The sequence below is a fragment of the Lissotriton vulgaris genome, chromosome 8, assembly GCF_964263255.1.
Source record: "Lissotriton vulgaris chromosome 8, aLisVul1.2, whole genome shotgun sequence".
Taxonomy (NCBI): Eukaryota; Metazoa; Chordata; class Amphibia; order Caudata; family Salamandridae; genus Lissotriton; species Lissotriton vulgaris.
The window spans coordinates 1,152,169,212-1,152,193,788 of record NC_141696.1 but is presented as its reverse complement, the minus strand read 5'-3'; the positions used below and the strand labels follow the sequence as shown (position 1 = coordinate 1,152,193,788).

Here is a 24,577-nt window from a genome sequence, read left to right as displayed (position 1 = left end):
ATATCTGGGGCCCTGGTGGTGCCGAGTGGCATGAATATATCAACTATTACGGAAGATACATAGATGATCTTTTATTTATTTGGACAGGCAGTGAGACACAACTTTTAAATTTCTTTGATCATATGAATAATAATACTTATAATATGACCTTTACCATTAACTACAGTCGTTCCGAAATAACCTTTCTTGACCTTACACTTTATGTACAGAATGGCAAACTTTGTAGTAAACTTTTTAGAAAAAAAAACCTCATGTAATGCTGTTTTACACGGCACCAGTGCACATCCCAAGTCACAAATTAATTCTATTCCTTATGGCGAGTTTTACAGGGCTCGTCGTAACTGCAGTGAAGACATGGACTTTACAATATGCGCCAATGATATTGAGAAAAGATTTCTATCCAGGGGTTACAAACATGATATAATTAGTAGAGCCAAAAGCAGGGCATTGAAACTTAAAAGAACTGCAACCCTGCAAACCAAACCCAAACTAACATGCATTAACAAGCATTGGAAATGCAATAGGTCTCGCAGTAGGAAAGTTTGAGCTATAGGTGTTAATTATTTTTTTGTTTTTTATTTATGTGTTGTTTTTTCTAAATAGCTAAATTAATAGCTTTCTTCTATACAAAGCCAATAGTTATAATTTTTCTAAATGTGACACCTCTAGCATTTGTAAAGCAACATGTTTTGTATTAACGGGACTTATATGTGACTTATATGTATTGATATAAAAAAATCAATGGCTTTAAAAAACAATAATTAATACGTAAATAAAATGGATTTTATTTTATATTGCCAATAGCTTAAAGTATATTAAATATATTTAGTGAAGATGCTGTGGTTGCGCTGAGTGAGGGTGAGGGGGTGAGGGTGAGTGAGGGGTTGAGGGTGAGTGAGGGTGAGGGGTTGAGGGTGAGGGTGTGAGGGTGAGGGGGTGAGGGGGTGAGGGGTTGAGGGTGAGTGAGGGTGAGGGGTTGAGGGTGAGTGAGGGTGAGGGGTTGAGGGTGAGTGAGGGTTAGTGAGGGTGAGGTGTTGAGGGTGAGTGAGGGTGAGGCGTTGAGGGTGAGTGAGGGTGAGTGAGAGTGATTGAGGGTGAGTGAGAGTGAGGGTGAGTGAGGGTGAGTGAGGGTGAGGGGTTGAGGGTGAGTGAGGGTGAGTGAGGGTGAGGGGTTGAGGGTGAGTGAGGGTTAGTGAGGGTGGGGTGTTGAGGGTGAGTGAGGGTGAGGCGTTGAGGGTGAGTGAGGGTGAGTGAGAGTGAGGGTGAGTGAGAGTGAGGGTGAGAGTGAGGGTGAGAGAGTGAGGGTGAGTGAGAGTGAGGGTGAGTGAGAGTGAGGGTGAGAGTGAGGGTGAGAGAGTGAGGGTGAGTGAGAGTGAGGGTGAGTGAGAGTGAGGGTGAGTGAGAGTGAGGGTGAGGGGTTGAGGGTGGGGTGTTGAGGGTGAGTGAGGGTGAGGCGTTGAGGGTGAGTGAGGGTGAGTGAGAGTGAGGGTGAGTGAGAGTGAGGGTGAGAGTGAGGGTGAGTGAGAGTGAGGGTGAGTGAGAGTGAGGGTGAGTGGTTGAGGGTGAGTGGTTGAGGGTGAGTGGTTGAGGGTGAGGGGTTGAGGGTGAGGGTGGGTGAGGGGTTGAGGGTGGGTGAGGATGAGTGAGGGTGAGGGTGAGGGGTTGAGGGTGAGTGAGGGGTTGAGGGTGAGTGAGGGGTTGAGGGTGAGTGAGGGTGGGTGAGGGTGAGGGTGGGTGAGGGTGGGTGAGTGAGGGGTTGAGGGTGAGTGAGGGTGAGGGGTTGAGGGTGTGAGGGTGTGGTGTTGAGGGTTAGTGAGGGTGAGGTGTTGAGGGTGAGGGTGAATGAGGGTGAGGGGAAGGGGTTGAGGGTGAGTGAGGGTGAGTGGTATTGAGGGCGAGTGGTATTGAGGGTGAGTGAGGGTGAGGGGTTGAGGGTGAGGGATTGAGGGTGAGTGAGGGTGAGGGTGATTGAGGGTGAGGGGTTGAGTGAGGGTGGGTGAGGGTGGGTGAGGGTGAGTGAGGGTGAGTGAGGCGTTGAGGGTGAGTGAGGGTGAGGCGTTGAGGGTGAGTGAAGGGTTGAGGGTGAGGGGTTGAGGGTGAGGGGTTGAGGGTGAGTGAGGATAAGTGAGGGTGAGTGAGGGTGAGAGTTTGAGGGTGAGTGAGGGTGAGGGTGAGTGAGGGTGAGGGTGAGTGAGGGTGACGGTTTGAGGGTGAGTGATGGTGAGGGTGAGTGAGGATGAGGTGTTGAGCGTGAGGGTGAGTGTGAGTGAGGGTGGGTGAGGGGTTGAGGGTGAGTGAGGGTAGGTTAGGATGAGAGATTGAGGGTGAGTGAGGGTGAGAAGTTGAGGGTGAGTAAGGATGAGGGTGAGTGTGGGTGAGTGAGAATGAGGGGTTGAGGGTGAGTGAGGTGTTGAGGGTGAGTGAGGGTGAGGGTGAGGCTGAGGTGTTGAGTGAGAGTGAGTGAGGAGTTGAGGGAGAAGGGTTGAGGGTGTGTGGGTGAGGTGTTGAGGGCTAGTGAGGGTGGGGGAGGGGTTGAGGGTGAGTGAGGGTGAGTGAAATTGAGGGTGAGTGAGGGGTTGAGGGTGAGTGAGAGTGAGGGGTTGAGTGGTTGAGTGAGGGTGAGTGAGGGTGAGGGGTTGAGTGAGGGTGAGTGAGGGTGACTGAGGGTGAGTGAGGGTGGCATCGACAGGCGAGACCTAATAAAGCATGGCAGTTATATGAATTTGCCAGTTGCTTGGCGTTGTCAGCTAAGGTCTGGCATGCCAATTTTCATGCAGACCCCTGCAATGGAAAAAGTTAAAAGGACTAGGTTTGACACAAGATGTGTTTTCTGATTAGCTCCCAAAGGAAATGTTCGCACCTACAGCCAAAACCGCTGAAAGGATTTACACCAAACTTTACATGAAAGTGGAACCTGACTCAGAAAGGGTCTTTCATTGGTTTAGTGTAAATCTATTCAGTAATGTTTGACATGTACGCGCTTTAAAAAGTTGATGAGCAGGCTTTAAAGGGTTAATACTTCTGTGTATCTGGGACATTTAAAGTGTTATTCAGGAAATCGCGAATCCAGTGAAATCTTTCCCAAATATGATTGGCGGATACAGTGCATTAATTTCCATCCCACCTTGAAATTCATGATTTTCAACAACAAAAAGTTAATTTCGCACCGTGGAAAACGTATCACTCTGCAGTTAGTGGGGATGGGGCTACTCAGAGGAAAATTAAGATCCAAAATAATCAAGAAAAAAAAAACATGTTTGTTTTGCCACGGTAACTATTTTAAGAAAATGGCAATTCCGTTGCCATTTAAAGCTTCTGAAAAAGACACCAGTTTGCGTAGGAGATAACAAAGCTAATTAAAAGTGTATTTTTGTGCGCAAAATATTAAACAAATGTAAAGAAAAAAATGAAAAACGAAAATAAAATATAGTAAAAGAAACCGTGGTGCACAGAGCCAAAGGACGGGCGCAGGGTGTGGGGGGGGGGGGGGGGGGGGGGGGGGGGGAGGGTCTGGGGGGGGGGGGGGGGGTGCTTGGAGTGGGTTGGACAAAGCCCTATGGATAATCCCTGCTGCCTTCGTCATTCAGTGATCGGCACAAGCGATGGGCTGGGGGCATCGGGTGATGACCCTTTGACAAACCACCGCTATGTTTAGCCAAAGGCCCAGTGCAGCTTGCAGCAATAATGGAAGAAAAAAAAGCCTCTTATACAAAAAATTAAGTTACGGTTCTGATTCGAATGCAAAAAACAATTGAAATTCACCAGTTTTGGTATACAACGTACACATTTGAGGCATGTGCTGCACACACGTTCTTTATATAGGTTATAATATCTGACGGTATTGAAAATACAGTGGACATATGTATGTGGAGTTCTGCAAAATGTAATGCCATTAAGCATTTGAATGATTTTGAATGTATTAAAAATAAAATCTACAGGCCACATGAGGTATGAGATGGGCGCGTGCGCGAGAGATGCTGCCTGACTCTGCACCTTCCTCGGCATTGAGGTTTCCTTCGTCTCAGCACAACCATAACACAGTATCTAACAAATCTGTGAATCTTGCGGTCTGGCACACGTGGGCGCGAGCCGTGAAAAATGAAAGTAGGGATTAGAGCTGTCCGGGTTGCATCCGCTTGTTGTGATAATGGCCCTGACCCGCGCCGCTCAACATGGTGGACGGGATTGTCCTCCATAAGAAAACAAGACAGAGGGAAGAGAGGGGAGGGGGAGGAGAAATGCGACACGGCGGGGAGGGGAGGGGGCGGAGCGGGTAAAATAACAAACAAGCCGGAGGGAAGAGAGGGGAGGGGGGAGGAGAAATGCGACACGGCGGGAAGGGGAGGGGGCGGAGCGGGTAAACAAAGACGGACGTGCACGCGCTTTTAAGCTCAATGCGCATGCGCATTGAGCTTAAAAGTCACGGGCACTGCAAGGAATCGCCACGATTCCTTGCAGTGTGGATAAGTCCCAATACTCTCGCTTGCTCGATGCGCATGCGCATCGACAGGCGAGACCTAAAATTCCTGTTAGATTTGTTACCAATTACAACATATGGTCTACGCAAATTTATGGTATCTTGAAGAAATATTGGTTCATGTTAACCTCGGATCCTTCGCTAAAAGGACACATTTTGCCCCACCCATCCATTACCTACCGCAGGGGTTTGACAATTGGTAATATGATTAGCCCGAGTTACCCTAAAAACACCCTTAAAACATCATGGCTACACACTCTTAATAAGGGTTCCTACAGATGTGGAAACTGTAGCATGTGCAGAATGTCAATTCATGGTACCAAATCTTTAAACTACAATGATTCAGGCACTTATCAGATTAAGACCCACATTGACTGTGCATCCACTTATGTGATATATGCAATTTTATGCAAATGCGGTAAAGTCTACATTGGAAGTACCATTAGGAAACTAAAAGATCGTGTAAGTGAACACTTCAGAGGGCTGAAAAATAGGGATAATAGAGTCCCAATAGCAGTACATGCTATGAAGTGTCCTGCACAAACAGAACACCTGACTATGTCCTTTCATGGCATAGAGACGGTACCTATCGACACTAGGGGGGGTAATCGTGAATTAAAATTAAGACAGCAAGAAGCACGTTGGATAATGAGGGTTCATGCGGTAGAGAGGGGCTTGAATTTTGATGATGAACTACAATATTTTCTGGCCTAAATGTAATGATATGGTTGTCATTTTTGATTCTTTTCTTACTATTCAACTAATGTATACAACTTACAGCATCACTATATGACGAGTTAGTTAATAATTGTTATGCCTGTCTGATGTTGAAATAATCACTGGTTTGTATATATAGACAATCATATCATTTCACAAAATGTTCACATGACTGTACTTTTTCTCTGTATGGATGTGCTGATTTATCTGCTACCATCATTATTTTAAGATGGTTTTGAACTCTTCTGTTTTTCTGACTAAACACCGTGTTTCTGCTTTTTTCACATCTAACCACTAACTATTGAACGTCTCGCGCTTTACTTTTACTCTTGCCCTATTTTCAAAATCTTGCTTTTAGGATTAGTATGGGATCATACACCGACGGGCCATGTCCCGGTTAAGCTGATGAATAGACGCATTTTTAAATTTATGTCCGTTTTTGTCTACACAGACATATACTATCAGGACTATTGTCCTCTCTTATAGTATTTGTCAACAATTGGCTCAAATAGTAAGACTCGTAATATATGATTAATTTATCCAGATTTTTTGTTATTAGATATGATTCTCGTTTCTTTCAAGGGACTTTATCCTATTGTCGGCATTACACTTGCCTATTAGATGATGGCGGCAATCTTACATTACTTCATTGTAGTCCCTTGTCAGTTGCGATGACAGCACCTCAAGCCGATATAGAGCTGTACCAACATGGCGCTGGTGCTGAACGCCGCTGTCTCATGGAATACGTCTAGGCTCTGTACTCGGAGGTAGGCTTTCTAACTTTTGTGCCTCTACCGGATTTACGTGCACAAACCCGTTTTTCTTATTTGGGTTCTTTATTTGTTAAGATGCGGTTTATATTCTTAAAGCAAACAAAGTTTTCTGACCTTTTATGTGAACGGCTTTAGCAGTACAGTTTAACTGATTGGGATCTATGGTTTAGCGCTCTGAATACAATATGACTAACTCTAATACTTTAATATTCATGAAGCCTCTTCTGTAGTTATAACAATTAGTACCTTTGATGTATATTCTGCTCATGTCGTGCTTTTAATATTGAGGCTTAGATGTATTACCTGACCCGATTAGCCAGTATTAACGGGCAGTTACCTTGGATACTAAAGACATGTTTTCCGGTTTTGGTTTTCAGGACAAGAGTATACCGGTTACTTTTTCAGCAGACTTACTTGGACACGATTTACCAGTAATAAGGATTCACGCTTTTGGATTGAAATACTTATATATATGAACTTGGATCACTTTAAATGAAGTGAGTGTGAGAGATTTAGTTACTTATATTGGGGCCTCATGGTTGGCTTATTACTATGTTCAACTACGGTGATATATTTTTTAAACCCTTTTTATCTGAGGGGGTTTTTCCGTTTACAGTTAATGAATGACCTTCTAATAGATCTTTTCCCATCTCCTCTTCTCAGTTCGAACTGATGCGGAATACATACAAGGAATTTGCTCTTCATTTTTCTACGCATACTTTCTTTGACTTTGATATATATGGTGAGCGTATTGTCCTTTAAATCTTGGATGACGTGACTTCTCTGTATGCATTGTTTTTTCCTTGGGGTGTTATCACATAGATTCTGGTGTTGGGTATATTGGCCCTTTTTTCTTCTCTTTCATACTATTCAGCTCGTGTCTGAGGTGTTTTTGTACACTTTCTGTGCGCATTGGTGTATCTTAGTGACTAGAGCACCTTTTCTCTCTTTGGTTTCTCTTCTAATTTTTGTCTTTAGTCCATCTTATCTGATTTCATTGACTTGATTTCTTATTAAACTCGAATGTTTAGTGTTTTAATATTGTGTAAATTCAATCTGTTAACTTGGTGAATATTGCAAACTGTTATATTAAGTATGGTGGATTACTACAATTAATTTGTATTATCCCTTCTCGCTAGATGGTGACCACCAGACCTAAAATTTCTTTTTAATGGTAATTGGGACGCCACTTTGTTTGATTGATGCTAAATTTTTGATGTGATTTTACCTAAGTGGAATGAAATTATGATTATTTTTATTGTAATATTTACAGCCCTGACGATGTCTTTGGTCTCTACGACCGAGACGAAACACGTGTTGGCAGAGGTTGCATTCCTATCTGTTGATGAAGATTGTCAATAAATGAAGAATGAGAACATTTGAAATCTGGAACTCAACATTTGTCCTTTTTGGATATTGATGAACATTCTTAGCTCAGGATTTTCTGTCTATGTTTATATGACATTGTTACCATGGTTTGAAAGTTTCGCATCTTTCTCAGGAGATGCTTTTAATCAGCTTTCAAAAGAGTTTTCACCGGCATCTGGGGGAGGCAAGATGGCGGTCGTGCTCTAGACCGCAGTGCAGCACAGACGAAGGCTCCTAAAAGATGAGATGAAAGCAGAGAAATACCGCTAGCTAAATCCCCTTTCAATGGACGTCACATTTGCTATGGGGGTTTGAAATAATACGATACAACGTAATGAAAAAAAATGCACCAGCATATCTACTCTATCAGTACCTTTATCGGATTGATGGTGCTTCGAACGCTTGTGAGCAGAGCCTACCCCTCATCAGACCTACTCCATATTAAAGAGTCTCAAAACAAAGAAAGTGATTTGAGCACTCACCTGCACAGAACACGCGATCCTAGCGGACCTGATCAGCACGGCAGTGGCTGCAGCCTGAAAGACCCGATCATGGCACCTAAAACGGCGGCGGGGGCTCCTAAAACGAAACCAATGACAACCCCCGCATCGATGTCGGCGGCCGCCAAAGCCAGAGCGGCGAAGCTAGGCAAATCTGAAGAAACCCTCAGCACTGGCGCAGGGCCTGTGAAAGCTCCGCTGCCGGAACCCTTAAGCCAGAAGAAAAAAGGCGGTTTCCCTCAACATCGGCCCTACTGTAGCGGATCTATTTCGAGAGGCAGGGAAACCAGTTCCTGTTCCGGGGCATCGTCAGCAGAGTGAGCCGGGTCCTGCAGTCACCATACAGCCTGGGAAAGTGCCGGGAGTTCAGCGGCAGCGTGAGCAAGCGCCAGCAGCGGTGGAGACAGAGAAAGAAGCTGCTTTCGTCGGAGAGCAGGATACAGGTATATCAGAACAAAATCGGGAGGAGGCTGGTGCTGAGGGCAATGTAAAGATGGCCCCAGAGGTGAAAACTGACAATACTACAGAAACGCCTAAAAATAATGGTAAAACAAACATGACAGCAGAAAATCAAGACACCAATACCAGTGTAGATATGCCAACTGCTGAAAATATAATAACAGTCACAGCCAGCCCTACTGAGAACCTGAGCTTGAGATTTTCTGGGGGCTTAGTACAAGAACTGGGGGCAGTAAGCAAGGAGCCTCAAACTATAGGTTTCTTGGTAGAGGAAGGCTTGACAAACATAGTGGATATTGAGGCAGAAAAAGATCCAAGTGATTTTTTTTCATTTTCCGAAAGGGGGGGGAGTGGTCGGATGATGAAGATGATATCTCTACTACTACTGATGAAAGCCCCAGCGAGCAGTCAGATGCCCCAAACTCCAAAGCTAAGACTGTTCTAAGAAAAAGAGCCAAAAGACAGGGCTCGAAAGATTTATTATGGGACCACTCAAATAACCCGCTCAACACTCCGCTTGAAACTCTCTCGAATGATCAATCGCAGATATCAACCTCAGCAGTAGGTATTATTCTACAGGCAATCGCGACACACCGAGAAGAAACACGGCAGGATGCACGTAAAAACCAAGCCGCCATGCGTAAAATGCAGGGGTTTGTGCGCAAACTGGCCAAAACCTGTAACTCTTTTGGAGATAGGCTTACAGAAGTAGAGACCCGAATTATGACTAATGAAACAGAACTAGCTACCCATCAGGGCCGCGTAGATTCCCATGAAGAGCAACTAGCGGATATTAAATGGAAGCTAGAAGAATTTGAGAATCGGCAGCGAAGGAACAATCTACGAGTTTTAGGGGTTCCGGAAGGAGAGGAAGGGGGGGACGCCCGAGTGTTTGTTATTGATCTTTTGCGGGACACTCTTCCTGAATTAACTGGTTGGAACTGGGCAGCTGAGATCCAGAGAGCCCATCGAGTACCTCTCACGTTGAAACATGCACAGAAACCCGGGGGCTACCCTCGAGCCATTTTGGTTTATTTCGGAAACTTTTTGCTTCGCCAATTAGTGTTTGAGAAGGCCCGACCGAGTCTAAAAGAATCAGGAATGAGGTGTCATATTTTGTCCGCCCGGATTTCTGCCACACTACAGTGGAAAGACGCTGGAGGCTCCGTCAACTTATCAAGCCATTTCAGGATATAAAGGCCCAAGCGTACCTCAACAATCCTGCTCGGTTAAAAGTGATTTGGGAAGGTCAATCCAAGTTTTTTACGTCAGAAATAAAAGCCAAAGAATTTCTAGATGAAATTTCAGCCAAGCGTTAGCAAAAGAAAATTATCAGGATCTAACTGAGCTATTGCTATTAGACTAGGCTGTAGGCAATATATGCAAAATACCGGACGGATTTACTGTCTAAAAATTGTCAGGTATGGTAGATGCATATAGAATATTGCATACTGATTGGGTGGTGGATTATAAATGGGACACTGTAGTTCTAAATGGAATATAGAAGACTGGATTAGCTAGCTATTTATTTATTTTTTTCTTTTTTGATATATAGCTCGGCATTTATCTGAAATATTTTGACATGATAAAGGAGCCTGAGTCGCACGCTGCATGCTCATCACCACGGACTCTCACAGTCTGTTGTCTCACCCGGGTGGGAAGGGCAGAAGGGGGGAGGGATAAATCTAAAAAAAAAATATCAGCATCACTACTAAATTCACAGTTATATGTCTTAAGTCAGCAGTATGGATAGTTCAAAACTTATGGAATTTAACAGAAAACTATAGACCGATCAGTGTAAAAAAACTACTTGAAATGCTAGAGGATTACATAGAATATCTTCTAAAACTGCAATGGGGAAGCTAACGATATGCACATGGAACATAGCTGGTCTAAACGATAAAACTAAACGGGCTCGCTTAAATGAGATTATTAGACAAGGCTCTTTTGACATAGTCTGTCTACAAGAAACCCATCTTCCTTGGGATAAAAGAGACCTCTTAAAACTGTTTGGTTATAATCTATGCGTTTGTACATCTCAAACATCTAATACCCGTGGTGTAGCGATTATTACCAAAGCATATCTAGGCGAACCTACACGAAAGTTAGGAGATTCTCAAGGAAGATGGGTTATAGCAACACTATCCTCAGGTTTAACCGTTTGTTCAATGTATGCCTCGAATTATGACGATCCAGCAACTATCGAAAAACTAGAGATAGAGCTTGCATCATGGCCTAAAACACTTCTAGTATGTGGTGACCTTAATATTTCCTTAGGGCCAGGATGCCATAGTCTTGGGCAAAATAACTATGCTGGTAGGAAACCTAAGGTATATAGAGCCATTAATCAGCTGATACACAGTCATGATCTGACAGATATATGGGACGCAAAGAAACATAATGATCCTGGCTACACTTACTTCTCATATCCACATAATAAATATGTGAGATTAGACTACTTTTTAGCAACACGAGACCTGACAAGCAAAGCTGAGATCAAAAAACTCCCAAAGATCCCATCAGATCACAACCCACTCGTTTTAACACTGGATATATCTAACTTTGTCAGACCGAGTACTAAATGGACTTTTGATAGGAAACTCCTAGTTAATTTAGAATATGTAAGTTTTATTAAAAAAATGGGTAGGAGATTTTTTTGACATGAATCAGTATAGTGCTTCTAGATGTGCGGTATGGGATTGTTTTAAGGCAGCACTCAGAGGCGAAACTATAAGTTACGTTTCTCGTATTAATAAAATGCGAGAAGCTAAAAACTTAGTTAACCCGTGATTTAATTCAAGCTGAAGAACATGTCTTAACGATATCCCAAGGTATAGATGGGAAACATATTCTACATCGGATAATTATTCTCAAAACTGAGATGAATAACTGGTTAACTAAGCGCTCTGCCGAGACATTTCAAGCACATCGAAACAATCTATATGAAAACGGGGAAAGAGTGGGGAAACAGTTGGCACTACGTACTCGTCAGAAAGCCTCTTATAACACAATACCCTGTATAAATATAAATAATACTCAATATACTGACCCTCATGAAATAGAAGGATTCCGGCAGTATTATCAAAACCTATACTCCGAGGATAACTCACAAAATGGGCCCGAAATAATTAATGCAGTAAATCAATTCATTGGAGACAGATTCAATAAATATTCTTGACAATTTATCTAACCATAACCTTGAGAATCAGATTATTATCACTGAGCATCAACTAGCACTGGCAGGTCTTGCTTCTGGAAAGGCAGCTGGTCCGGACAAAATTCCTTTGGAATTATACAAGATCTTAGGTCCAATTATACTGCCTTTTTTATTAGATCTTTTTACAGGCATACAAATAACGGGTACAACTCCAGACTCGTGGAAAGAGACAGACATAATATTTCACAAAAAAAACAAACCTGTCGAGAATCCATCTTCGTACCGACCTATTTCACTGATCAATTCAGATTCTAAACTCTATGCAAAAATTCTGGCTAACCGTCTCGGGGGGGGGGGGGGGTGATTGAACATCTGGTCTCCCCCTGGCAACACGGCTTCATCCCTGGCAAGGGCACAATTGATCATATCCGAAGAGCCATTGCATTATTTGATTTCGTGTCTGCAGAGGGGGGCCAAATGGATTTCGTGTCTGCAGAGGGGGGCCAAATGTCAATAATCCTCCTAGACGCCAAAAAGGCGTTCGACCGAGTATCATGGGAGTTTTTGTGGACTATTCTACGCTTAAAGAATCGGAGCTAATTTTATTAGATCTATTCAAGCTATGTATTACGAACCCAGAGCTAGGCTTCAGATTATGGGAAAGGAATAAAAGGTAATAAAGGTCTCTAGGGGAACAAGACAGGGATGTCCATGTTCACCCCTTCTCTTCGCTCTATACATTGACCCTTTAATCAATAAACTACTTCATAATACAATTATCAAACCAATTTCTATAGGTAACTGACACAAAAGTTTTAGCCTATGCCGATGATGTGGCAGTTGTAACACCTGATCCAGTGGAGGCGATTCAACAAATTGAAATAACTACCCAACAATTTGGCTCATTCTCAGGCTATTCACATAATAAAGCCAAAACAATCATTATCTGTACTGAAAATACAAGCTACAATGACTGTAGGAGAGTAGATAGTGCTACATATCTAGGGATATGTTTAACACCGAAAGTTGAAAGGATTGTTAATCTGAACTTTGATCCGCTAATTAAAACGTTGGAAAAAGATCTTAAAAGAGTTGATAGTTTACGTTTATCAATTATCGGCAGGAGTAATTTTGTAAAAATGAATATTTTTCCTAAACTTTTATATTTATTTCGTGCAATACCATTAATAGTAGAGGATACCACACTCAAATCTATAGATTCACTAATTTCATCTTTTATGTGGCAATACGGGAAAATTAGGAGGTCTATCAAATATCTATCATTACCCCAGCATAGAGGTTTAGCCCTTCCTAATATATTACTATACTACTGGGCGGTCTTTCTTCAACAAATAGCTCCCATGCTCTATACAAAAGCGGCGGAGTCTAATATAATAGCACCAGTCATACCCTCTATATATGAATTGCTATTAGGGAACAAGCACCAAGGCCTCTTATTAAAGCAGATAGAACCAAGCTATTTTAAAAAAATTAAATTTAAAATAATTGTTAGTTCTAGGAAAGTTTGGCTTAAAATATCGAAATTCTTATCAATCCCGAAACATAATAAATATATTCCACTTTGGGATTCCTTTCTTCTTCCCCGTTTAGTAAATGATGATATGGCCAAAAAATGGAATAAAGCAGGTATAAAAACGGTTTTGGATTTAGGCGAAAATATGGTAGATCTTCAATTCTCTTATATACAGAAGAGATATAATATTCCCAACAGCCACTAATTTAAATTTCATCAAATTAAAGCAATCATGAATGCTAAAATACCTGAGATCACATATGAATCAATTCCTATCCTAGATATTCTGACAATTAAAAATATAAAAATAGGGAAAATATATGAGTTACTTCTAGAAAAAATAGATGATATAGAATATACTGAAACATCATGGGCTACTAGGCTTAACGATCCAAATGTGGATATTGATTATAGTTTGTTATTATTATCCAAGATAATTATGTCTTCAAATTTAAAAGCTCAGTCATATAAAACGATTTTTAATCTATATTTTACCCCAGCAAAATTATTTAAATGGGGTAAAAGAACGGATGATCTTTGTCCAAGATGCGCACAGGGTCCTGCGGATCTAATTCACATGTTCTATGGATGTCGGGTGTTAACCCCACTTAAAAATGATTTGAATAAATTCTGGGAAGAATTATTTGGACATCCGATCCCGGTATCAGCTATGCCTTATATGTTGGGCTATAATAACTCACTTGGACTGAATAGATCCCATGAGTCATGTTTATGTATTGGGGTAACTGTTTATAAGATTCTATTACAGCTAGCTGGAAGGATGCAGATTCTCCTACATTCCAAATGTGGCTGGCAAGGTTTTTGGCCACATATAATCATGAAACTGCAATATATTCATCTAAAGGGATGCGATCTCGAATGCGGGGCCAGAAAATATGGGAACCAGTTGAGAGATGGATGCATGGGGTTAAGGATCAAACCGCTTAATTAGTAGCTATATTGTTTAATACTAAATATATTTAACTTAGCAAAATAAGCAGGTAAAAACTATTATGTTCAAGTAGTATTGTACGCCTTTTGTTGATTCCTCTAAGCTTCTAGTACTCTATCTTCCCGTCTCTGGAATCTATATTTATTTTCTATATTGTATATATTTCAGCTGCTTATATGGATAATAATGTTATAGTATTTCTGACTGAATATGTGATGCTGTTCAATAAATATATTAAAAAAAAAAAGTTCACATTGCTGAAGTCAATAGCTTCCTATTCATTTGTATATATCCCTACCTCTCCACCTCCCTTCTACCCTCTACACTTCTACCCCCCCCCCTCTTCCACCAGCACAGCATCATTATGGAGTAGTTTGCACATCAAATTGGAAACCATGTATGGTTTCATGGATTTTCACAGCCACACAATGTTTGGGAGGGGATCTAAATTTCTGGTGCAGATGTAACAATCATTTGTATTTAACCATAAGAAGTTGGGGAATATGTGTTCTTAGCAGGCATGATATAGGGTGGAATTTGAAAGAGTGGTTCAAATTGGATGAAATGTGGTAGATTCATTAAGGACTACCTAGGTCCTTTATGTACCACACCTGCTGGGGTGATAGTGGTGTACAAATGTGTGGGGCTGTGATATTTTGCCTTCAGTGGAAAGAGTGGCGCAGCTGATAAGACGCAGCAGAATTAGTCTTTGAAAAAATATTACCCAGAGGTGCTATTGCTGTAGAAAACCCACTTACTGACTAACAAGCATTTATAATGCAATAGGTCTCATTTCCAAAATGTTACCCTATTGGCATTGTAAATGACAATGCCTTTTATGTGCACTTCGTATTTATAGTAGTTACTTGCAGCTTTTCAAAACACAAAAGGCATAGTCAGTTACAATGCCACTCAAAAAAGCAAGACCTACTGCACTACAAATGCTGGTTTCTCAGGCCCTGGTTTAGCAGTTCTTAAGCTTTGGTGGTAACACCACATGCTCTACCCAGAGGAAAGTTCTCACCAACACCAATTGTCATTTATAAAGCACTTTAATCACCCCGGTTGGGGTATCTCCACCCTCTGGACATATAGCGGTGGTGATTTAGGTACTAGAAAAGTGAGGTTTTGCTTTTTCCTAAAGATCAGGTAGTTAGTGCACTGGTGAATGTCCAAAGGTAGTTGGTTCCAGAGCTGTGGGGAGAGGTAGAACAATAATTGGCTTTGCTAAAGCTCATTTATTAGGTCGAGCATTTGTGAATTCCTGTACTTTGTGGGCTCTGGAGATCAGCTCTGTTTAGGGACTTCCGTTCAACTGCCTCTAACTGTCCAGATACAAAACGACCAGGTCAGTAAAATACCAAAATGATTGTTCTGTGTGTCTTGATACAAGTTTACGCACCACTCAGCTCACCGATCAACATTCTGCACCCTAAGTGAGTGCCCAAGAGGTGGGAAGCCGTACATGGTCAGTTGAGCATGTAGTCCTTAGTCTCACTACTGGTGGCATACAAAGCACATAGATCCACCTCACTTATAAAGCTTGCACCACTAAGAGACTAATCATCATTTGCATCAGTCATGAATCCCAAGTAACATTCATCTACAGAGCTAACCTGGAGGGAATCAACACCATTATCCCCTGATGTATCCCGCTTTAAACTCCAATGGAAGTCACCCTCCACTCAACAAAATCCTTCAAACCCCAGCCTGTGTAAAGGGGGGACAGCCTAGCAGAGGCTTTAAATAGTTCTGACAGCAAGTCATGAACACAGCGCTAGCAGTGGTCTTATGGCCAGTTACCAGGTGCATGAATATACTTCTCATCATACCCACCACTGAACCTAGAGTGCATCTCAGCAATACGATCCCCATGTGCTACATGTGATCATGCATTCAGAAGTGCTCCATCCCTGGAAGATATGGCCAATAATGAATCTGATATGGCAAATGAATATGCCAATTTGGAAGACTAGGAGACCTATCCTACCAACAACCCAAAATGCTGAAAACCAGAGTCCTTCCTTGTGAGCAAAAATGTGTCAACTAATTGGTTATGGCACGACTTAACGTTGCACATTTACTAGACAGCCCTTGCAGAACAAGGAGGGCAGTAACCAAACCTGGATATCTGCATCTATACTACTATTATAAAGAGAGCCCAAACCTTTTGAGGTGGGTAAGCTCAGGAACCACAGCGCCACATGCAGCATTAGAAAGGTGAGGCAAAGCAGATGGACATAGGGTATACACCAGCGCAACATATACTTTGCAGGGGACAAAGCACATTGCTGGACAAAGTAGTCCGCTGGAAGTAGCACCGGCTCTGATGAGCATACACCACCTGCAGCGTGTAAATAGAGTGTGCAGGGGTGTGAGAATAGCGTCCTATTGGAAGTAGGATTGGCTCTGAGGAGCATACGCCACGTGCAACGTGGGAATAGAGTCTGTGCAGGGGTGTGAGACTAGCGTCCTATGATGGACAGAGCGTCCCATGTGTGCGGATAGTCGTATCGCGTAGATGGTAACGGCGTCTACGTGCACCTGGGCACATTGTGCAGGCAAAGACGGATGAGGTGCGCATGCACACTGTCATTGGAGTAAATTCGGGACACAGCATTGCATACAGAGGCACCCAGGAACATTGTGCAGGCCAAAACAGGCAAGGCGCGTTTCTGCACTGTGTCATGGGGGGGGGGGGGATTACAGACACGCACAGCATCTGCATCAGCACAGCGTCGCGGTGCCGCTTGGGGACACTGAGGCCACAAACGCCGAGCATTGGCACCGTCATTATTGAATGCAGAGCCTGAAAATCTTTTTGTATACCCAGACAACGTCGGGATAGGCTGCTATAGTCCTCTAATAAAGCGTATGTGAAAGCAGGATTCCACACAATGGAGGCGTTTTATATAGACCAAATTACTTGCGTCTGAGCAAGTCGAGTTTAAGCGTGATAGTTTCCATTTATGTACTTGAGCCTACACTGAACTGGGGACTGTTAGGATTGTGCAATACCTACTCAGATCGCTTATAGTTGAACACTACGATGGAGGACTAAATTTCACCAGAACGTGCCTTATTGGGTCACCGAAGACCATTCATTGGTAGTTCAGGAGTGGCAAGCGTTGCCCCTGTAGTTTAATGTCATACATGTGAAAAGTTGCTTCAAGTGTTCTGAAAAAGAATAGATTCAACCACCCACACAACCTCCATTACCCTAAGGCTACTGTGCTCACGGGGGTTGCCCCATCATCTATACAGCCGACACTTTGGAACCAAGTGTAGGAGTACCTATAATATAGTCCAAAAGATTTAAGTTCAGATTTAGGGGTTCTGCAGAAGGAAATTGGTATGTGATTGTTTTAGTACCAGGAGTGTATGCTGCACTTAAGTGTGAAGAACAGCACCACTCAGCGCACCAGAGGGTGTCGAGTCTGATGCCACCAGAAGAGACTTTCTAGTCTAGCAGATTTCCCAACATAAACAGCTACAACCACCCGAATTGGGACACTCACCAAGAGCCCTTCTGTCATCCAAAATGTGATCTAGGAGACAGTCTCAGCCATGTGGCGATTGGCAAAGTGTTGCCAGAACTCCATGTTACGAGAATGCAGAGTGGGCAAACCACCAAGAACTCCACCGGCAGTGGGGAAATTTGTTTTGCCCATCCCTACTCTGAATACAACGCAAATGTTCTAGGTGGGACAATAAAGTTGTGTTGCATGAAAAGAAAGCCAGCTGAAAGCACATGGAGTGCCATAGTAAGTTAACACATAAGATAGGCAGTCTTACAGAAAATGGTATACAACATGCTCAAGACTGAAAAGTGGAAATGCCTAGAGAAAGAAAGTCCACTGTACAACTTATCAAAATCTAGTACCAACAAAACTACAAGCTGTCATTTACAGCTTCATTAATATAGTGTGTTTAATGCAGTACTTGCAAACATGGGTCATTATGTTCAAAGAAAGCTGCTGGTTCCTAAAATATTAATCACATCCAGAATCTAACAATTTGTGACAGGCCAATCTTTGATTTGCGAAGTTGCAGAAAAGTCAAAGAAACAGATATGATGAAGACCAAGCTCCTGTACGGTAAAATTGAAGATGCTTTATTTGGGGTTCAAAACAGTTGTCAGTCATTCTTAAAGTTCCTCTAGATGAATGCCTTCAAATGAATGCAATCTTGCAAATGACAATTAACACCAAGTCAACAAGACTAGTGTGAATAGCTGAAAACGTTCACTGATCCATTCACATGGCTTATAAAGCTTAGAAAAAAGGACTTGGCATTATCCGGAGGAGGCGCAAAGCATTTTATTTCACCAACCTAATGACTTGGTTAAAACAAGCCCTCCACTCAAGAGTCAGGGTGAATAGATGAACAAAGCTGAAGGCGACACCAGTCCAATTAATTACACGCAACTCCGTCCTTTTGTGTGGATGAAAAAGCAGCAGCCAGTTATGATCAATCCAATGTGCTTAATGTAGGTCGTTACTGGAATAAAGAAAATAAAGTGTTAGTCTACTTAACAAGTATGCACATCTCCATAGCGTACCACTTGGTGACAAATAAGTAAACTCTGAAACGGTACAATCAAGAGTACAGCAAAGGGCCAAGTGTGCCATAGTACAAACAAGCGCAGTGATGACGGTCAGAACCTGCTCCTTTATGGGGTTTTTTAAGCTGTCCTAGCATTTCACGCCGGGGTATAACATGTTAGGACATAGTAGCTCCAAATACATGGGAGTACTTATAACAAAGGTCAAAAGCCAGTGGCTAAAAAGGTTGGGGAAGGGGAGGAGTGTATCGAAAACTGAACGTTTCTAATAGGTCCACCAGTTTGCCAGTCCTGCACCAGCTTCCATAAAGCCTTTAAAAACCAAATTATTCAATAAATACTAATAGCTGCCCTTCACGCTATTGAATAGTTGAGGCCTCAAGTAATGTGAATTTTCAAACCAAGACCAGGTGGCACGGCCTCCCGAAGAGTCCTGGCACTTTACTGAGTTTGTGAATCAAGTTTCCCCACCAGCAGCTTAAAGGAGATCACCACGGCACAACATAAGGGGTAGCGTAGTGGTTTTAGTAACTAGCATTTTATCTGAGCCAGAAACCAATTTGTTTACATTTACGCAGGAAAAGATTAAATGACAATATTGAGTAAATTGCTACAGCAACCCAATTCCAGTGGCTCTACTCTAGGAGCACAAGTGAGCCATGCATAGTAGCAGCTGATGCAGAACTTTCAGATGAAAAAAAATCCATCTCATATTGAACTTAACGTGCATGGAAATCAGTTTTTTGAAGTGCAATAACTCGATTGTCGAGCTGAGGCATTCAATTTACCTAATGGCATAAACGTTCCCAGACCGTATGTGGCCGTGCATCATAACTGGGTCCTCGTTTGGTTTTTTTTGCATTTACTTTTTCACACAATTGTTAAGCACCGTTAAGTCAAGCCTAACATACTTACGCATTTCTCAAGTTCTAAGCCGTCCTTAAAGAAAATCATATATGGCGTCACTCCATCTTCACGGTAATCCAGCAATCCAACCATACCCTCTGGGTTCATTTTTTCCCCGGTGTAGAACTGAAAGGCAAGGAAAATCGGTTACCACAGAGGGTCCTACTAAACAATGTTTTGTACTATAAAATGCGGAAAGGCAAAGTCACTCAGATGAATAGCAGTTTCATTTGAAGATGTACCCATCAAAGGTGTCCTAAGATGATCATCATAGCAACTTTGACTAGTATCAGCCAAGCAAGACATTAGGCAGATACCGATCTTTTTTGGACTAGAGTGGTAGATTAAAACTTTTTAAGATTAAATTTAGCTGCACCTCCAATTACAAAATGCGCAGGTAGATAAGACCAACAAAAGACATAAGCACGCTTGGAAAACAATGCAGTTATGTTTTCAATCGGTTACATTACGTAATGCGAATAAACTACCTGATAGCTCTTGAAGTTTGTGAGTATAGCTTTGACTTTCTCAGCAGCTCCCGACATGAATGGTTTCACCCGATCAGGCTTGGTCTCGTCAAGTTTGGCCTTTATTCTGAAAAATATAATGTACAAGTCTGACAAAGATATTTTACCTCAGCAAGTATCCGCCCACCCCCTTTAAAAGTTCCAGCCAAACCAGAGGACTGGTATCTAACGCGTGTATTCTTATATTCAATCTGAATTGCAACAAGCTAGCAAACAGAAAGCGCAAAGAAATTGATTTGGCATCTTTGTGCAAACCACAGAGCAATGGGTATGTAGCTCAGGGTCTATCAATAGATGCAGTCAAAGTGTCGTTATTTCAGAACATTACCAGGACATAGCATTAAAAATAAGACGCGTTCAAAGTTGTGGACCACTCTAAACATTTAAGTAGGTTATGTATAACTTACGCTTTCATATATTCTTTAATATACTGTTTGTAGGATTCCTTGGTAAAGCCAGTCTCCTGAAGGTGATGGTTCAATACTATGTCAACACCGCTGACTGTCGTTGGATCACACCCCTCAACGTCTGCGCCCTCTGCCGACGCATTCCCCCCGATAAGTGCTTCGTCAATACCCCCTTCAGTTCTAGTAATAACCTGCAAAAGAAGCAGATAACTCACGTTATAAAAAAGGAGCAAAAAAACCCGTAGGCGACATCCGAAACCCTAAAGGGACTTATTAGAATGTTATTTTATAGTTTCTGTAGAACCTGTGGCAATCTCCCAGAAAGATATCTATTAATACCGAAGTGCCCAATATAGGAGGAAAAAAATGCTTTCGACAGTTAAAGTGACTTTTCGATGGCACGTTAGAAAGCGCGGTATGTAAAGTACTTCGAGAATGAATAACAATTTGCAGCTCGAAGGCCGAAAAGCACGCATTCAAACGCTAGGGAGGAGTATGCAAGTCATGCTCAAGCATTGACTAAGGCGACCGAACTAGGGTTAGGTGAAGCGAAATTTAACGGAATAAAGTGATTTAAGATAAGCAGTCCGTTGCAACTTACCTTCCCCTCCACCTCAATGCAGATGCCGTTACACGTTTCCTTAATTTTGTAGATGTCGGTAAACAGCTCATCTCCTGAAACAAAAACATACAGCTGGTGAGGTGGCGGCACAGCGAGTTGGTCCAGCCCAGGCAGTCTCAGTCACGTGAGTAAGGCGCCAACTCCCATTCCCTAGAAGGGACATCGAATACCTCGCTCCCCCAGCAGCACCATTAGAAACTAACATAGCGAAATTCCCAAAATTCCCAAATTGTTTTAGTGATCCGAATACATGGCAGTCACATCGTAACAAACGCACAGAAATAAGTACAGGCCTCCTTTAAAAGTGCGGCCGAGAGACGCGTTACGACTAACGTGATTACACAGATGTGTAGCTCCATAGTGGAAATACCAAATAGGCCCCTAAACAAGGACTGCTACCACAACCGGCACTAGGAATTAGTCAAACGTTTCTAGCGCTTTATAAAGCCCGACTTCCGTCGCCCTTTCAGGCCCCAAAGCCCTCCTCCCCGCAGCATAATGGCGGCGCAGTATGCGCAACAGACAGCCTGCATCCGGCCGAGCCACAGTAAACCACCACCAAATAAACAAATCCCCGCCCGTAGTATACGGCGCAGTCCCTACCGGTGAGACAGTCCTTGTAGATGATCATGGTTTCGGGAGGAGTAGGGGCGTCTCGGGGAACGGACGGGATAAGCGCGCGCGCGGAGGGACCAGCGCGACTAAAGGAGGACAGGAAAGGAACGAAAAGCCGCCTCCCTTCCGCTCATATACGGGCGCACGGCCTGAGACGTCACAGATGGTGCGTAGGCAATGACGCAGCACGCTATGGAAGAAGGAGAACGCAGAGGGCCGAACCCTTTACGTTTTCTAGACAGGGGACCCCGGAAATAGCAGCAGCCAAAGACATAAAAAGCGGACTAGCTCAACGTAGCCCTCTAATGCGTCACTTCCACGAAATAGCGTCTGAATTTGTAATTGTATTTAAACACCTCCGAAATGTTAATTCAATGTACATTAGACTGTATAGGTTGTTTAGTTTCCCGTCGGTGTAACGGAGTGTCGTAAGCTGATCTCATAAAAATTTCGACTGCTGATTCCGGATAGCCTTTTTATTCCAAGCTAACCTGTAACTTGACCGTTCCTGTATATTTATTTATTTATTTAATGCAGTTTTGTAAAGCGCAGGCTTTTATGGAACAAACAAAAATAGCACGCCATAGAATCAAAACAACGCAGGCAAAAGGAACACAATATCAAACACTATAAGCACAGAATGTACAAACAAAAAAATATAAATATATAAGACAAATTTACAATGACTAAAGAACTTCCTGGCGGCGTCTGAGAAGGAGGGAATTCGTTTTGAAAGTGTCTTTGGAATAGAAGAGATTTGAGGTCAGCTTTGAAGATCTGGATGGAGGTGATGGCACGGAGCAAAGGAGGAAGCGAGTTCTAGATTCTCACCGCATTACCTGAGAACGATTGCGCCATCAATTTTTCCTTTTTGAAGGAGGGCGCTCAAGCAGGAACATTTCCGCATTCCGAGAAGGCCTTGAGCCTCCAGACAATTTCAGTTTATTCGCCAGATAGCGAGGGGAGGAAGAGTGCAAAGCTTTGTGGGTAATGCACGCCGTTTTGTAAATAGCTCTAGCCTCGATGGGAAGCCATCGGAGAGAAGACAGGATAGGAGTGATGTGGTCACTTCGTTTGGACCCTGAAAAGAAGCGGGCTGCTGAACGGAGAACGGATTTGAGGGGGAAGAGGTGAGATTTGGGAAGGCCCGTCAGAAGAGAATTAGAATAATCCAGTCTAGAGAGAACTAGCGATTGGACCAATGTTTTTAGGTCATTCTCTGGGAAGAACCGACAAATCCCCCATAGAAGGCACAGCTGATAACGTGCGCTCTTGGCAATGGAGTTGATGTGTGAGATTAGGTTGAGTCTTTTATCAAGAATGACACCTAAGGATTTAGCACAGTCAACAATGACGGGTTTACTGTTGAGTAAATTCAACTGATCCATCCAGGATTGAACAGGAGGCAGGGAGAGAGCTAGATAAGAGGAGGAATTCCGTTTTGGAGGGATTGAGAATGAGTTGGTGAACTAACATCCAGTTGTGAATAGAGTTGAGATTAGAGTTGAGTAGTGAGAGATCACAAGAGGAAGACACCTTGAGGTAGATTTGGGTGTCATCCTCATAGAGATGGTAGGGGATTCCAGATTTGCTTAGGAGGTTCCCTAAGGTTAAATATAGAGATTAAACAAAGTGGGAGCAAAGATAGAACCTTGAGGGACGCCTTGACCAACCACCAGTGGAGACGAGAGACTGTTCGCAATCTTGATCAGTTGGGATCTGTCTGAGAGAAATGAGGCAAATCATTTGAGTACTGTGCCTTCAACGCCCATTCTCTATTGAAGAGTGTTAAGGAGGGTGTAGTGATTAACAGTGTCAAAGGCTGCAGAGATGTCAAGAAGAATCAGAAGGCACGATTCCCCCGTATCGAGTATATGCAGCGCATCATCGATCACTCGCAGCAGGGCTGTTTCAGTGCTGCAATTTTGAATAAGGGGGTCCCCGCAAGGAAGGTGTATTGTGAACTACATACGCTAGAATTATTTAGAAATACAATTAAGCGAAAATTGTTACAGGTGTTGTAATTTATTAAACAACACTACGTAATTGCCAGTGGCAGTATACAATCACATAAAATTTCAGGCCCCATAGGGGGGGAGAAGGAAGGGAGGGAAGGTGGTGCTCAAGGGAGTGTCAGGCCAAAGAAATAAAACACAGTTTCAAAAAAGAGTAAATGTATTAAAAAGTCGCAAACGTTATGTCAATTATGATACAAAAACCCGGATACAAGGCAACAGTTGAAACATATTCAATAGATGACATTCAACGGTCACATCTAAATTTTAAAAATATCGGGGGTGTGCCGGAAATCCAAAGAAATAAACAACCTTCTTTGGATTTCCGGCACACCCCCGATATTTCTAAAATTTAGATGTGACCGTTGAATGTCATCTATTGAATATGTTTCAACTGTTGCCTTGTTTTATTTATTTATTTATTTTTTTAAAACATTTGTATAGCGCATCTGTCACCTGGCAGGTATCCTGGCGCTGAGAGATTACTCCTAAGGTGAAAGTGAAACGGGGGGCTAGGAACGAGTAACGGTGAGGGATTTAGGGGAAGAGCCAGGTTTTAATCCGCTTTCTGAAAGGGAGGAGTTGTGGGATTTGGCGGATGTCGACCGGCAAACTGTTCCAGAGCTTAGCGGCAGCCACTCTGAAGGATCTTCCCCCCGTCCTTACCTTGTTGAATCTGGGTACCGTGACAGGGCAGGCTGAGGCGGATCGGAGAGTTCTGGTGGGGGTGTACCAGGAAAACATTTTTTGTAGGGATCTGGGGCCAGTTCCGTGTAGTGCTTTAAAAACAAGACAAAGTGCTTTAAAAGCTATTCGCTGCTTCAGTGGGAGCCAGTGTAGCTCGGCTAAGGCTGCTGTGGCCGAGGATCTTCTGGTCCATCCGAGAGCAAGTTTGGCTGCGGCCGACTGGACTCTTTGGAGTCTGTCCAGTAGAACAGCTGGGGACTCTAGCAGAAGTGCATTACAATAGTCAAGGCGACTAAG

General features: G+C 42.9%; 1 protein-coding gene and 1 non-coding gene across 2 annotated transcripts; both read right to left on the bottom strand.

Moving 5' to 3' along the window:
- Nucleotides 1-18,030: 18,030 nt before the first annotated feature.
- Nucleotides 18,031-21,684, bottom strand: TPT1 (tumor protein, translationally-controlled 1). The gene is made up of 6 exons (XM_086935011.1): nt 21,567-21,684; nt 20,943-21,016; nt 20,342-20,532; nt 19,896-20,001; nt 19,417-19,533; nt 18,031-18,437 (listed from the first exon to the last, which is right to left on the bottom strand). The coding sequence occupies exons 1-6, from the start codon at nt 21,592-21,594 to the stop codon at nt 18,435-18,437; spliced, it is 519 nt and encodes a 172-aa protein (XP_086791137.1). The 5' UTR covers nt 21,595-21,684; the 3' UTR covers nt 18,031-18,434.
- LOC147698413 (small nucleolar RNA SNORA31) lies at nt 20,105-20,234 on the bottom strand. Its single transcript, XR_015299653.1, has one exon. It is a non-coding gene; the product is annotated as a small nucleolar RNA SNORA31 (small nucleolar RNA).
- Nucleotides 21,685-24,577: the final 2,893 nt, after the last annotated feature.